Source organism: Ovis aries, chromosome 9, assembly GCF_016772045.2.
Source record: "Ovis aries strain OAR_USU_Benz2616 breed Rambouillet chromosome 9, ARS-UI_Ramb_v3.0, whole genome shotgun sequence".
NCBI lineage: Eukaryota > Metazoa > Chordata > Mammalia > Artiodactyla > Bovidae > Ovis > Ovis aries.
The window spans coordinates 89,255,214-89,272,175 of record NC_056062.1 but is presented as its reverse complement, the minus strand read 5'-3'; the positions used below and the strand labels follow the sequence as shown (position 1 = coordinate 89,272,175).

General features: G+C 41.4%; 1 protein-coding gene across 17 annotated transcripts in view; it reads left to right on the top strand.

Annotated features, from left to right (window-relative positions):
• The window catches only part of WWP1 (WW domain containing E3 ubiquitin protein ligase 1), a 156,772-nt gene that overhangs the window by 32,190 nt on the left and 107,620 nt on the right, over window positions 1-16,962 (top strand). For all 17 annotated transcript variants that reach the window (XR_009595095.1, XM_042254512.2, XM_027973247.3 and 14 more), the window contains one exon: window positions 9,534-9,624. Coding sequence is in view for 16 of the 17 variants with exons in the window: in XM_042254512.2 (XP_042110446.1) it covers window positions 9,555-9,624 (70 nt within the window). In the remaining variant the exon portion in view is untranslated. The remainder of the gene's footprint in view (window positions 1-9,533; window positions 9,625-16,962) is intronic.

Sequence of the window (16,962 nt, the reverse complement as noted above, 5' to 3'; positions counted from 1 at the left end):
ATATAGATAATATCTGGACCATTTAATTCTCCCTCCTTTCTCACAGTTCTGCATTGCTACATCTGTTGTATTAGTATGTCCTTAGATATGTAGGTCTTTTGGGAAACTTTATTTTTTACTTTTTATTTTGTGTTGAAGGGTACCAAATTAACAATGTTGGGATAGTTTCAGGTGGAGGCAGTGGGACTCAGCCACACATATACATGTGTCCATTCTCTTGAGGGGCTCTTTATGTTGCTTCACTTTATTTGTTGTTTTTATTCAGTCACTAAGTTGTGTCCGACTCTCTGCAACCCCATGGACTGCAGCACACCAAGCTTCCCTGTCCTGCACTAACTCCCGGGGTTTGCTCAGACTCGTGTCCGTTGAATTAGTGCTGCTGTCCCGCTGTTTCATGCCGTGACATGCCCTTCTCCTCTTGCCCTCAGTCTTCCTCAGCATCAGAGGCTTTGCCAGTGAGTCAGTTCTTCGCATCAGGTGGCCAAAGTATTGGAGCTTCAGCTTGCATGAGTCCTTCCAGTGAATATACAGGACTGATTTCCTTTAGGATGGACTGGCTTGATCGCCTCACAGTGCAGGGGACTCTCAGGAGTCTTTTCCAGCACTGGAGTTGGAAAGCATCCACTCTTTAGCGTTCAGCCTTCTTTATGGTCCTGCTGTCACATCTGTGCACGGCTACTGGAAAACGACAGCGTTGACTCTGTGGACCTTTGTCAGCAAAGTGATGTCTTTGCTTTTAATATGCTATCTAGGTTTGTCATAGCTTTCCTTTTCTCCAGACAAGAATCTCAGAGTGGGTAGCCATTCCCTTCTCCAGGGGATCTTCTCAACCCAGGGATCCAACCCAGGTCTCCTGCATTGTAAGCGGATTCTTTACTTCCTGAGCCACAAGGGAAGACCCTCCAAGGAGCAAGCGTTTGTTAATTTCAAGGCTGCGGTCACCATCAACAATGATCTGGGAACCCAAGAAAATGAAATCTGTCACTGCTTCCACTTTTACCCTCTTCTATTTGCCATGAAGTGATGGGACAGGATGCTATGATCTTAGTTTTTTGAATGTTCAGTTTTAAGTCAGCGTTTTCACTCTCCTCTTTCACTTTCATCAAGGGGCCTTTAGTTCCTCTTCACTTTCTGCTGTTAGAGTGGTATCATCTTCATATCTGAGGTTGTTGATATTTCTGTCAGCAATCCTGATTCCAGTTTGTGCTTCATCCAGCCCAGCATTTCACATGATGTCCTCTGCATAGAAGTTAAATAAGCAGAGTGACAGTATATAGCCTTGACGTACCCCTTTCCCAATTTTGAACCAATCAGTTGTTTCATGTAAGGTCCTAAATGTTGCTTCCTGACCTGCATACAGGTTTCTCAGGAGACAGGTAGGATGGTCTAGTATTCCCATCTCTTGAAGAATTTTTCACAGTTTGTTGTGATTCATATAGTCAGTGAAACAGAAATAATATTTTTTGGAATTCCCTTACTTTCTCTATTATCCTACAAATTTTGTTAATTTGATCTCTGGTTCCTCTGCCCTTTCTAAACCCAACTTGTACTTCTAGAGTTCTCAGTTCACATATTACTGAAGCCTAGTTTGAAGGATTTTGAGCATAACCTCACTAGCATGTGGAAAGAGTGCAGTTGTATAGTTTGAACATTCTTTAGTATTGCCCCTCTTTGCAGTTGGAATGAAACTGACCTTTTCCAGTCCTGTGGCTACTGCTGAGTTTTCCAGATTTGCTGGCATATTGAGTGCAGCAGTTTCACAGTATATTCTTTTAGAATTTGCAATAGCTCAGCTGGAATTCCATCACCTCCACTAGCTTTGTTCGTAGTGATGCTTCCTAAGGCCCACTTGACTTCGCACTTCAGGATGCTGGCTCTCGGTGAGTGACCACACCATCATGGCTATTCAGGACATTATGATCTTTTTTGTATAATTTTTGTGCGTACTCTTGCCACCTCTTCTTAATCTCTTCTGGTTTTATTAGGTCCTTACCGTTTCTTTTATTGAACCCATCTTTGCATGAAATGTTCCCTTGATATCGCCAATTTTCTTGAAGAGATCTCTAGACTTTCCCATTCTATTGTTTTCCTCTACTTTGCATTGTTCATTGAAGAAGGTCTTATCTTCCCTTGTTATTCTCTGAAACTTTGCATTCAGTTGGGTATATCTTTGCGTTTCTCCTTTGCTTTTCACTTTTCTTTTCTCAGCTATTTGTAAAGCCTCTTCAGACAACCATTTTGCCTTCTTGCATTTCTTTTTCTTTGGGATGGTTGTGGTCACTGCCTCCTGTGCAGTGTCACAAACCTCCATCCATAGTTCTTCAGGCACTCCGGCTACCTGATCTAATCCCTTGAATCTATTCATCACCTCTACTGTATACTCATAAAGGATTTTATTTAGGGCATACCTGAATGGCCCTAGTGGCTTTCCCTACTTTCTTCAATTTAAGTCTGAATTTTGTAATAAGGAATTTATGATCTGAGCCACTGTTAGCCCAGGTTTTGTTTTTGCTGACTATATAAAATGTTTCCATCTTCAGCTGCAGAGTAGAAGATCAGGCTGATTTCAGTGTTGACCATTTGGTGGTGTCCATGTGTAGAGTTGTCTTTTGTGTTGTTGAAAGAGGGTGTTGGCTACGACCAGTGTGTTCTGTTGCCAAAACTCTAAACTTGCCCATTACTCGAGGTATGTCTTGACATCCCACTTTTGCATTCCAATCCCCTATGGTGAAAAGGACATCTTTTTTGGTGTTAGTTCTAGAAGGTCTTGTAGTTCTTCATAGAACTGGTCAACTTCAGCTTCTTGGGCATTAGAGGTTGGGGCAGAGACTTGGATGGCTGTGATGGTGAATGGTTTGCCCCCTGCTCTTCCCCTGTAGCACATTGGACACCTTCCAGCGTGTTGGGCTCATCTTCCACTTGTCACATCTTTATGCCTTTTCATAGTGTTCATGCGTTCCCGTGGCAGGAATGCTGGAGTGGGTTGCTGTTCCCTCCTCCGGTGGCCCTCATTTTGTCAGAAATCTCCATTATGACCCGTCCGTCTCGAGTGGCCCCGCAGTGTGTGGTTCATAGCTTCATTGAATCACACAAGCTCCTTCACCACAGCCAGGCTGTGATCCATCAGGGCGCCACTGTATTCACCCTTCACCAAGTCTTGCCAGACATTTATTTGTTGTAGTATTTTCTAAGAACTGTGACTTTGTTGATACTCTCTGTTACTTTTTTTTTTACTTCATTAGTTTCTGCTTTTTTATTACCTTTTGCTTTCTTAGGGTTTACTGATTACTGTCTTTCTAATTTAACAGATTGTCCTGTTAACTCATTTATTTTCAGCCTTTCTTCTTTTCCTAGGACAAGTCATTAAGGCTATAGATTTGCCTCAAACTGTAACATTTACTGTATTCCAAAAATGTTTGTAGTTCAGTTACATTCATTTTTAAGTGTGTTTTTGGAAGCCTGATGTGCTGCAGTCCATGGGGTCACGAAGAGTCAGACACTACTTTGCAGCTAAACAACGAAACATTTTTCTTTTTTGAAATTGTATTTAGTTATTTATGTTTGGTTGAGCTGGGTCTTCATTGCTACTCGAGAGCTCTGTCTAGTTGCAGTGAGCAGGGGTTTTGCTCTTGTTGAGACGTGGGTGCTTCTCACTGCACTGGCTTCACTTGTTACAGAGCATGTGTCCTGGGGCAGGAGGCTTCAGTACTTCTGGCTCCAGGTTTCTACAGCGCAGGCTCAGAACTTGTGCCCTGCAGGCTCAGTTGCTCCTGGCGGTGGAGTCTTTCCAGACTGGGGACCTCACCTGTGTCCTCTGCATTGGCAGGTGGACTCACAAACCCCTCTTCCCGGGGAGTCCAGTTTTTAGTATTTTTTGAAAAATTTCCATTACCGTTTCTGACGACTCATGCAATATTTAGAAGTGTTATTATTTTCTATTTGTATTTTAAAAATGACTCCTTCATTATTGATTTTTAACTTAACCGCATTTTTATCAGCACCCAGGAAGAAAATCATACGTATTCTCTGAAATTTAATGGCAGTTACCTCCCAACGTATGTACTGTTTTTCTATATGTCCCATGTATCCTTGAGAAGAATGTTTGTTTTCTAACAGTTAGGTTCTGTTCATTAAATTCTTGTTCATTATTTTGTTTTTAGGTATTTTTTGATTCACTTGATCTATAGAAAATTAGCGTGTGTTGAATCACCCAAATCAGTGGTCAGTTTCTTCCTGTAATTCTACAGTCTTTACAGGCTTTTCTCCTCCTGGGAGATTGTGATTTTTTTTTTTTTTTCTTTTTTGCCTGGTCTGGATGGAGATTTGATTTGCTTAGAAATGTTTCAGGCTAGAGAGAAGCTAGGAGAAAGCACGGGGTGTAGAATTCTCTTTTTAATTTGCACTGTCAACTGGGAGAGCAGTGCACTCACGGTACTGAACTTAGAAGCTGCGTTCTTCAGGTTCCTTTGGGTTCTCAGATGCAGGTTAGAGCTCTTGATCCTTTTTGTCCTGTCTCCTCTCGGACTTCTTCCATTTGTCCTGACTACTTCACCTCTTGGCTCATGCTGGTGCTCCCACTCTCGACCTTTCGGGGTGCTCACCACATCTGCCCTATTTTCATCTTTCCAGGCTGATCCTTGCTGAGATGGTTGAACTGGAGTGGCATCTCCCCATCACTTGTAGGGCACTGCTGCTCTGTGTTTGAACTGAGATCAACAGAGGATTAGCACTTCACTTTACCTAAGCATTCTCTCGATGGAGGGGCCAGCATTTCCTCTGATAGCTCATCAGGTCTGGGAGGCTTAGAAGTCGGAGAGTGACAGTCTTTTGCTTTTACTGAGTATTTCATCTTTTTTCCAGAGAGGTCTCACTCTCTCCTTCACACACCCTGATCTGACTTCTGGTGGATGCGGCAAGGTCCCAGTCCAAGGTGACTTACTTCCTGTTCGCAACCATCACTGTTCTTGAAATTATTTACTTTGCCAGTTTTGGTGTCCCTTCGAGGCTGTCACTCTAGTTGGAGATCAAACCAGTCCATCCTAAAGGAAATCCGTCCTGAGTGTTCATTGGAAGGACTGATGCTGAAGCTAAAACTCCAGTACTTTAGCCACCTGATGCGAAGAGCTGACTCATTGGAAAAGACCCTGATGCTGGGAAAGATTGAGGGCGGGAGGAGACGGGGACGGCAGAGGATGAGATGGCTGGATGGCATCACCGAATTGATGGACATGGGTTTGTGTAAGCTCCGGGAGAGGGTGAAGGACAGAGAAGCCTGGCGCGCTGCAGTCCATGGGGTCACAGAGAGTCGGACACAGCTGAGCGACTGGACAGCAAGCCGATGCTGCCCTTTCTCCCGTTCCTTCTGCAGCTGCTCTTCTCCTTGTTCTCTCACAGCTGGGCATCCGGCTGAGCTTTGCTGCCTCAAAGATAGAAGCTGCCTGAAAGCTAGATAAGGAGGTGCCAGCAGAGGAGACATCTTCGTTAGGAGTACCCTGAGGCTTTAAATGCAGTTTGGGTCTCTGGAAGGGTCCTCTGTCGTCATACCTATAATATCTTGAGAGCAGTTGTCTTTGGTGCTCTGCGACTGAACGTCCTATCTATGGAGCTTCACAGTCATTGTCCCTCTAGTACCCGCTGCAGCTTGCCTTTTTCCACTGTTTATCCTGAAGTCATGGCCTCTGTTACAGCCTCTGCTGCCTTAGTCATGACGGCAGTCGTGGCCTCCATAGTGATCATGATGTTTGCCTTCAAAGCTCTCTTCACCTCTTCTAGGTGAATAGGCGAATCCAGGCTGTCTGTGCAGGACAGCTTCTCCGGTCCGTATCTGTTTTGTGAAAATTGTGATTTCTTTTTCAGTGAAAAGAACCACCATCCTTGTCCCTGTCCTGTCCTTGATTAGCAGGGCTCCCTGGAATTCTGCTGTCTAGAGATTCTTTACTGAGGCTCTAGGCTGAACAGGAACTCCAGGTTCTCAAACTGAGCATAATGAAAACCTTTCCACCTCCCTGCATTACTGGGTTCTCACGGTAAATGCTCGGTGCTGATAACTCTAAAGAACTCCTGAATGGAGATTTCTGCTTCTTACAAGTTGGGCTCCCTAGAAAGACAACATAGGGTGGCAGATGGGGAAGTGGCCCTGTTCCCAGCAGCCTGTGGAGCAGTGGGCAGGATGGAAGTCAAGTCTCAGGTGCTGTGACGTGCTATCATCGTAACGGTGTCAAATGGTTGAAACAGCCTCAGTCGTCTGTTTTGGGGTCATAGATGGTGCTTCTACCATGCTATACCATTCCTCAACCCAGAAGTCTGTCAGGGACTTGCCATTCTTTTTGGCTGAGATCACTTTGTTGGGCTGGAAGAAGGAACCAAAGCTAGGCTTTTTTTTTTTTTTTTTTTTAAAGCATGCAAATTTGGAGTTCTCTGTCTGCTTACTTAGATTGACTCTTGTATCATTTTCTTTGTTTTCCCTGATAACGCTCTTTTTCTGCTATTATGACTAAGCCCAGCTTTCCTTTTGTTCGTATTTACGTCCTTTTCCATAGTTTTGCTTCCATGCTTGTCAGCATCTTTATTTTGTAGGCGTCTCTCATCTTACTCTTATATTTGCTGTTACTGTGATTATTTCTATATTTGCACTCTCTTACTTTATGCTTTCTGATAATGCTGGTTGTTTATGCTTTTTTTTTTCCTTTCCTTTTCTAACCGTTTTTTTGGGAATTGAATTTTTTTTTAAATTGTATTCTCTTCTACTCTACTGGTTTGGAAATTACACTCCTTATTTCTGTTCTTCTTCGGTTACCCTTGAAATCCTGCTGGGAATGCTATGTAGTCCAAAGTTAAGCCAGAGCACAGGCCCTCTGCCGGACAATGCAGAGAGTTGACCTCGTCAGCCCCTGTCTTCTTGCTCCCTGCCCAGCCCCTCCACTTGGTGCCTCTGTCCTTGGTTCTGTATTTTAATGGTTTATTCTGGTTTTATTTACATACCATAATAAGATGTCACTGTTGTTATTTTATTGGCAGTGTTTATCTAGATTTACTTGTATGCTGACCAGTTTCTTTACTCATCTTTCCCTTCCTGCATCTCAGAGCATCCTCCTGTGTAATTTTATTCTGTTTTGGAAACGTGTCTTTCAGATTTTGTCGAAGTAAAGGCCTGCTGTTGGTAAACTCTGGCACAGGCTTGATACCTTCTGTGTTCCAAAGAGAGTTTTGGTGCTTGAATCCATTTTCTCAGTTTCCGCAGATAGACGCTTGCTCCGCCTTCTGTGTTTCTGTCGCTGCTTGCTGAGAATCCTGCTGTCACCTGACTCTCTTCTGAGTGTCGTCACTCTTCTCTCTGGCTGCTTTTAGCTTGCCCTGTGTTTTGGTGCTGTGCAGCGTGACTGCTGTGTGTCCCTGGGTGTCCAAACGTGAATGTCTTCATGCCCTGTGTTTCGGTGCTATGCAGCGTGACTGCTGTGTGTCCCTGTGTGTTCAAACGTGAGTGTCTTCATGTTTACCCCAACTATTTCATGCAGTGTGTCTTAGAGTTGTGAACAAGTTTATTTCACGGTTCTAGAAAACTAAGTCATTTTCTCTGCTAGTACGATCTCCTCTTTCTTTTTTTATTTTTTTTTTATTTTTAAATTTTAGTTTTTTATTTTTAAATTTTAAAATCTTTAATTCTTACATGCATTCCCAAACATGAACCCCCTCCCACCTCCCTCCCCATAACATCTTTCTGGGTCATCCCCATGCACCAGCCCCAAGCATGCTGCATCCTGCGTCAGACATAGACTGGCGATTCAATTCACATGATAGTATACATGTTAGAATGTCATTCTCCCAAATCATCCCACCCTCTCCCTCTCCTCCTCTTTCTTCATTTTCTGAAATTATGAGCAGAAATATATGTCAGGTCACATTTTATCTTTTCATGTCTTTTAGTTTCTATTTGATTTTTCAAGCTATTTATCTCAGCATTACTTCTAAATGAATTTTTAAAGTTTATATTCAAGTTTGGTGATTCTCTCTTAAGTGCTATCTAATCTGAATAAACTATAGGCTCTAATTAATACTAATATATTGATATGGGACAAATATAGCATCCTAATAAAAGAAATCAATAGTAGATGACACTGGGTATAGGATATATGAGAATGCTATTTTCTTTACAACTTTTCTGTAAATCTGAAACTATTCTAAAATGAAGAGTTTAAGCAAATTCGAAATGGTTCTTTTTCAGATATGCAATGCCATTTTCATGGTCTGTTTGACCAACATGCCTTTTATTGCTAAAACTAACTTTTAAAAATTTATGTTTAATAATTTTTATTATTTTTTATGTTTGGTCAGTTCAGTTCAGTCACTCAGTCGTGTCCGACTCTTTGCGACCCCATGAGTTGCAGCACGCCAGGCCTCCCTGTCCATCACCAACTCCTGGAATTCACTCAGATTCATGCCCATCGAGTCAGTGATGCCATCCAGCCATCTCATCCTCGGTCATCCCCTTTTCCTCCTGTCCCCAATCTCTCCCAGCATCAGAGTCTTTTCCAATGAGTCAACTCTTCGCATGAAGTGGCCAAAGTACTGGAGTTTCAGCTTTAGCATCATTCCTTCCAAAGAAATCCCAGGGCTGATCTCCTTCAGAATGGACTGATTGGATCTCCTTGCAGTCCAAGGGACTCTCAAGAGTCTCCTCCACCACCACGCTTCAAAAGCATCAATTCTTCGGCGCTCAGCCTTCTTCACAGTCCAACTCTCACATCCATACATGACTACTGGAAAAACCATAGCCTTGACTAGATGGACCTTAGTCAGCAAAGTAATGTCTCTGCTTTTGAATATACTATCTAGGTTGGTCATCACTTTTCTTCCAAGGAGTAAGCGTCTTTTAATTTCATGGCTGCAGTCACCATCTGCAGTGATTTTAGAGCCCCCCAAAATAAAGTCTGACACTGTTTCCACTGTTTCCCCATCTATTTCCCATGAAGTGATGGGACCGGATGCCATGATCTTCGTTTTCTGAATGTTGAGCTTTAAGCCAACTTTTTCACTCTCCTCTTTCACTTTCATCAAGAGGCTTTTTAGTTCCTCTTCACTTTCTGCCATAAGGGTGGTGTCATCTGCATATCTGAGGTTATTGATATTTCTCCCAGCAGTCTTGATTCCAGCTTGTGTTTCTTCCAGTCCAGTGTTTCTCATGATGTACTTTGCATATAAGTTAAATTATGCTTAATAATCATAATAATAAAGTCCATGAGGGTAAGAAACACATTTATATTACTTTTTCATTCTTGCCCTTAATGTTCATCTTTATCTTAGTAGGTTAAAGGTGAATAGAAGTTTAGTCTTAAAATAGTTGCCATTCAGGTTAAAGCTGAAGTAGCTCAGCTTTGTGTTTTATTTAAAAAGTAAAAATAGGGTGGGGCAGTGAAATAGAACTTGAAAATATTATCTATAAAAAGAAACATGCAAGATTTACTGGGGACAAGGGTTAATTGTATTGAAAATTATAATCTCTAGTCTAATATATGAATAAATTAACTTTTTTGTAGATTTAAGCTGAATTTTGGGACATGGCCACTGCTTCGCCAAGGTCTGATACTAGTAATAACCACAGTGGAAGGTTGCAGTTACAGGTAACTGGTAAGTTGTTTTCACAGTAATTTAAACTAATAGTTCTCTGATGATACTTTCTTTTTAATACCTAATATAGCAGACTTATTTCATAAGTATCTTTTCTTTTAGATTTATGCCATGGTGTATTTGTTGCAGTAGGCCTCAAAGATAGAAACTCTGTAAAAATATTTATTCCATGAGTATTTACTGAACCTGTACTGGATGCAGAGGAGCTCTATTCTTTTTGGTGGTGGAAGAATTTGGGTATTAGAATAAGCCCCATTGAAATGAACTGGTGTTTAAAAGATTATTAGAATGGAGAAAGATGCTAAAAGCTCTTTTCCATGCGTTTAAGCCATTCATTCAATCATGGGCAAATAGTTGTTAAGTGGAATTCCATATATGAAAACACAAGACCCTAGTACTCCAGGGACTTACTGTAAAATGTCAAGCAGGTCTGTTTTGCATGGACAGTCACCATGCAGAGTGACTGTTAACTTGTTCTGCATGGACAGTCACCATGCAGAGTGACTGTTAACTGGATGCAATGAGAACTTAGAGGAAAGTGTCGCAGCTCTGCTTGGACCTGGAGAGGGCCTGTAGGTCTGTGAAGGCAGGGTGAGAGAAGGAGTCACAGAGGGTGACACTTCAGCTCTTGTAGGAAGGATTAGAGTTCACTGCAGATTGGCAGCCAAAAGTATGGGAGGGAGAAGGAACAGCATATGTAAAAGCATGGAAGAGCCTTGCTCAGATCATTTATTCTAGCTAACTGGAGTAATGATTCAAAGAATAGTCCTTAAACCAGAAATTTTACTTGTATAAATTTATCTTTTAGGTATTTATATTGTTCATATGTGCATATAAATAATGTCCACATATAATGTATGTATATAGTTTATATATAAATATCTGTAAGATAAATTAGTAGGAGTAACAGAAAAATAATCTTTAATACCAAAAGATTGGCAGAATTCTAGATAAACAATGAATTACATGTTTCATTGAATGAATGAGATGAATATGTGTACCAGTAAGAGCCAAGTTCTAAGATAATATTTTTAAGTGAAAGAGCAAAGTGTGAAATATGAAATAGTGCATATAGCCATATGGATATGAAAAAGGAGGGATGTTTGTATGTGGCTCTGTGCTTAGAACATTAGAAATAATATTTGCCTTAGGAGGGGCAGGTTGAGTTTCGGATAAGAAGGAGACATACTGTAATTCCCATGGTACTCATAACTGTCAGGTCAGCTGTTAATAGGAGTTCTCAGTGAACAGAGCTAGAAGATGTTTATTGTCTTAGAAAGCAAAAAGCAAATCCCGAGTTCATGCTGATAAGGCTGATTCTAAAGAATAGCTGTAGTCTGTAAATAACTATTTTCCACTAAAAGAAGAAAAAAGTTATTTTTACTTCTTTTTACTTTATATTTCTGTTTTCTCTTAACTTCAGAATTTTAATTCTAAATAATATCAGCACAGGTATATCTGTTTTATCCTAACACACACACACAGAAGTCTTAGCAGTGTTAAAGTTACTGAAAATAACAGGCCCTCTCATTGCAGTTTTAAGATTTCTCTGTGAGCGTCCCTCCTTTGTATGTATAGTCAGAATTTTTTTTACATTTGGTTATGCCACCAACTGGGTTAGTCAGATTCATTGCTTTCAGTTATTTATTTTTTATTTAATTTTATTTTATCACCATATAAGGCATTTATACAGTTCTAGAGTCAAAATTGGAGAAGGCAATGGCACCCCACTCCAGTACTCTTTCCTGGAAAACCCCATGGACAGAGGAGCCTGGTAGGCTGCAGTCCATGGGGTCGTTAAGAGTCTGACACGACTGAGTGACTTCACTTTCACTTTTCACTTTCATGCATTGGAGAAGGAAATGGCAACCCACTCCAGTGTTTTTGCCTGGAGAATCCCAGGGACAAGGGAGCCTGGTGGGCTGCCATCTATGGGGTCGCACAGAGTCAGACATGACTGAAGTGACTTAGCAGTAGCAGAGTCAAAATTGTTAATTCAGAATGATATTTGGAGAAGTCTGGGTACTCTGTCCATTCCTTCCCCTTCTTTCCCTTCCACCTTTGGAAACATTTTTATAAGTGTTGTTTTATCCATCTATTGCTTCTTTTTGAAAATATAAGCAGGTATACACATTATATGCATGCATATCTCTCCTCTCAATCTTCCTACTTCTTAGCATCTAGCTCCTACACCTTGCTTTTCTTCATTTAACAGTTATATCCTAGGGTATTGTCCATAGCAGAGTATTCCATACACCTTTTTATCGCTGCCCAGTACTCTGTTGACTGGATGTACCAAAGTTAATTCAGCTAGTGCCCTATTGATGGACACTGAGTTCCATTTTTTGCTATTGCAAATAGTGCTACAATAAAGGGCTTCATGTGTCATTAGGATAGAATTCTAGAATGAGATTGCTTGATCAAATTGTAAGCATGTGTGATATTATCAATCACAGTTGACCCCTGAACCACAGAGATTATGGTGCCGAGTCCTGTGCATTTGAAAAATCTATGCATAACTTTACAATCAGCCCTCAATATCCATGGTTCCATATCCATGGATACAGCCAGCTCCTGATGGTATAGTACTGTAGTATGTCCTTATCTTAAAAAAATCTGTGTAGAAGTGTATCCACACGATTCAAACCACTGTTGTTCAGAGGTCAACTGTTGTGAAGTTCCTTTCCATAGGATCTGTACTATTTCTGTGTTCCCACCAGGTGTCTGTGAGAGTGCCTGTTTTCCTATAGCCTCATCAAGATACACTATCAGGCATGATGACACTTAGGTAAGAAGTAATATCTGAAGTGTCATTTTATATATCATTTCTTTCATGAGTGAGGTTGAGGCATATTTCAGGGATATCTGTATTTAGTTTTCTGTGAACTGTGAACTTACATATTTTCAAGCACTTCCCTGATGATTTTGATGTGTATTCCATCTAAGTGTAATTCCTGATACGTATGCTTTTGCTCTGCTAAGCTTAGAGCTGTATCCTTGGTTTTCACTGTTAACTCGTGCAGCACCTGTGGCCACCATATCTGAGATGTAACTTTCTTCCTGGTCTTTATCTACTGTATGAGTACTTAACTGAAGTAACAAAGACCTGGTCTAGCTGATTTGGGCCAAAAGGGACCTTAGAGAAAAGCTATCAGGTAGCTAATAAATAGAATCACTCAAAAGCCTAGAGAACCAATTGGAAAATAGATATGGACCAAAGGAGTGTAAGTAGCCAAAATAGTGCCTCCACAGTATTTATCATTTTGAGTATCAGTTAATACAGCTAAAGCCTTTGACTGTGTGGATCACAACAAACTGTGGAAAATTCTGAAAGAGTTGAGAATACCAGACTGCCTCGTCTACCTTCTGAGAAATCTGTATGCTGGTCAAGAAGCAACAGTTAGAACCAGACATGGAACAACAGACTGTTTGCAAATCGGGAAAGGAGTATGTCAAGGCTGTATATTGTCACCATGCTTATTTAACTTATTTGCAGAGTACATCATGTGAAATGCTGGGCTGGATGAAGTCCAAGCTGGAATCAAGATTGCCAGGAGAAATATCAGTAACCTCAGATGTTCAGATGACACCACCCTTATGGCAGAAAGCAAGAAGAACTAAAGAGCCTCTTGATGAAAGTGGAAGAGGAGAGTGAAAAAGCTGCCTTAAAGCTCAGGATTCAAAAAACTAAAATCATGGCATCTGGTTTCATCACTTCATCTCAAATAGACAGGGAGACCATAGAAACAGAGACTTTATTTTCTTGGGCTCCAAAATCACTGGAGATGGTGAAATTAAAAGACACTTGCACCTTGGAAGAGAAACTATGACAAACCTAGACAGTGTATTAAAAAGCAGAGACATAACTTTGCTGACAAAAGTCCATTTAGTCAAAGCTGTGGTTTTTCCAGTAGTCATGTATGGATGTGAGAATTGGACCATGAAGAGAGCTGAGCACCGAAGAACTGATGCTTTTGAACTGTGGTGTTGGAGAAGACTCTTGAGAGTCCCTTGGACTACAAGATGAAACCAGTCAATCCTAAAGGAAATCAGTCCTGAATATTCATTGGAAGGACTAATGCTGAAGCTCCAATCCACCTGATGTGAAGAACTGACTCATTAGAAAAGACCATAATGTTGGGAAAGATTGAAGGTGGGAGAGAAGGGGATGACAGAGGAGAGATGGTTGGATGACATCACCAACTCAGTGGACATGAGTTTGAGTAAGCTCTGGGAGTTGGTGATGGACAGGGAAGCCTGGCGTGCTGCAGTCCCTGGGGTTGCAAAGAGTTGGACACGACTGAGCTGCTGAACTGAACTGAACTAAGCGACTGAACACACACACACAAGTTGTTTATCCATGCATCTACTACATCTTGGTTACTTAGACATTTTGACAGTTGTATAAATAAAGCTGTGATAAATATCCACTTGAAGGCTTTGTGTGGACATAAGTTTTCAGCTCTTTTCAGTAAATACCAAAGAGTGCAATTATTGGATCACATGGTAAGCCTATGTTTAGATTGTAAGAAATCGTAAAACTGTCTTCCAAAGTGGTTGAACCATTTTGCATCTCCACCAGCCATGAATGAGAGTTTCTGTGGCTCCATATTCCCCCAGCATTTGTTGTGGTTAGTGTCCCAAATTTTGGCCAGTCTATTAGCTGTGTGAGCTTCACTGGTGGCTCAGTGGTAAAGAACCCTGTCAATGCAGGAGACGTGGGTTTGATCCCTGGGTTGGGAAGATCCCCTGGAACAGGAGATGGCAACCTGCTCCAATGTGTCTTGCCTGAGAAATCCTATGGACAGGAGGAGCTTGATGGGCTGCAGTTAGTGGGGTGGCAAAAGAGTGGGACACGACTTAGCAGTTGAACAACAGTAGGTGTGTAGTGATATCTCACTGTTCTTTTAATTTATGCTTCCCTGATGACATGTGTTGTGGAGCTTTTCATATGCTTACTTGTTATCCATGTATCTTTGGTGAGGTGTCTGTTAAGGTCCTTGTTCCATTGGGTTGTTTGTTTTCTTATTGTTGACTCTGAAGAGTTTGTTGTGTATTTTAGACAATAGTTCTTCATCAGATATGTCTTTTGCAGGTATTTTCTCCCTGTCTGTGGCTTGCTGTGGAAAACTCCGCAGTGGCCACAGGACTGGAAAAGGTCAGTTTTTATTCCAATCCCAAAGAAAGGCAATGCCAAAGAATGCTCAAACTACCACACAATTGCACTCATCTCACATGCTAGTAAAGTAATGCTCAAGATTCTCCAAGCCAGGCTTCAGCAATACGTGAACCATGAACTTCCTGATGTTCAAGCTGGTTTTAGAAAAGGCAGAAGAACCAGAGATCAAATTGTCAACATCCGCTGGATCATGCAAAAAGCAAGAGAGTTCCAGAAAAACATCTATTTCTGCTTTATTGACTATGCCAAAGCCTTTGACTGTGTGGATCACAAGAAACTGTGGAAAATTTTGGAAGAGATGGGAATACCAGGCCACCTGACCTGCCTCTTGAGAAATCTGTATGCAGGTCAGGAAGCAACAGTTAGAACTAGACATGGAACAACAGACTGGTTCCAAATAGGAAAAGGAGTACGTCAAGGCTGTATATTGTCAGCCTGCTTATTTAACTTCTATGCAGAGTTAATGAGAAATGCTGGGCTGGAAGAAGCACAAGCTGGAATCAAGACTGCCAGGAGAAATATCAATAACCTCAGATATGCAGATGACACCACCCTTATGGCAGAAAGTGAAGAGGAACTAAAAAGCCTCTTGATGAAAGTGAAAGAGGAGAGTGAAAAAGTTAGCTTAAAGCTCAACATTCAGAAAACGAAGATCGTGGCATCCGGTCCCATCACTTCATGGGAAATAGATGGGGAAACAGTGGAAACAGTGTCAGACTTTATTTTGGGGGGCCTCCAAAATCACTGCAGATGTTGATTGCAGCCATGAAATTAAAAGATGCTTACTCCTTGGAAGAAAAGTGATGACCAACCTAGATAGCATATTCAAAAGCAGAGACATTACTTTGCCGACTAAGGTCCGTCTAGTCAAGGCTATGGTTTTTCCTGTGGTCATGTATGGATGTGAGAGTTGGACTGTGAAGAAGGCTGAGCGCCGAAGAATTGATGCTTTTGAAGTGTGGTGTTGGAGAAGACTCTTGAGAGTCCCTTGGATTGTAAGGAGTTCCAACTAGTCCATTCTGAAGGAGATCAGGCCTGGGATTTCTTTGGAAGGAATGATGCTAAAGCTGAAGCTCCAGTACTTTGGCCACCTCATGCAAAGAGTTGACTCATTGGAAAAGACTCTGATGCTGGGAGGGATTGGGGGCAGGAGGAGAAGGGGACGACAGAGGATGAGATGGCTGGATGGCATCACGTGAGTCTGAGTGAATTCCAGGAGTTGGTGATGGACAGGGAGGCCTGGCGTGCTGCGATTCATGGGGTCGCAAAGAGTGGGACACGACTGAGCAACGGAACTGAACTGTGACTTGCCTTTTCATTCTCTTGACTTTGTCATTCACAGTGCAGTTTTGAATTTTAATTAAGTGCTAGTTGTACGTCACATCTTTCAAGGACCATAGCTTTGGTGTCATAACTAAAAAGACATCTATTACCATACCTAAAGTCACCTAAAGTTTTTCCTGTGTTATCTTCTGTGAGTTTTATAGTTTTATGTTTTGCCTTTAAGTCTGTGACACATTTTCAGTTAATTTCTATAAAGGATATAAGATCTCTGTTTGCATTTATTTATTTGCATGTGGATGTCCAGTTGTTTGTGCACCATTTGTTGGAAAGATGTCTTATGCTGTTAACACCATCCAGTACTGCCTTTCCCTTCTTCCAGTGCACAGATAAGTCCAGCGTATACTGAGGATTCATTTGGAGTGAATAACTTTGGTTGTGGGATGTTTAGGGGGAGATCTGTTCCTTCTGTATCACGTTAGGGATACAGAGTTTAGAGCAGTTTGGAACAGAGAAGGATGAAAATGAGTTTTGCCATCACCCTAATAATAACACTTCAGACGTAACATTAAACACTTCCTGGTATATAAGTATAGTGCTGCCTTTGAATCTCTGTCTGCTCTTCAGTTGTGAACTGAGGACTGCTGTATTTCAAATAGTCTACTTCTGCTGCGGCTTTTTTCGCATCTTGTTTCTGTGACTACTTGTTTACACTGCTGTTCCCTCACCGTAGAGTGTGAGCTTGCATCAGCATGTTTATGTTCACAGTTTAACATGTGATACACGTGTGACATGCAGATGGCTTTCCCTTCTTATCTCAGACTCACAGTGTTCATAGGTGATTGACTGCAGAAATGATCTTGATAAGTTCTTATTAC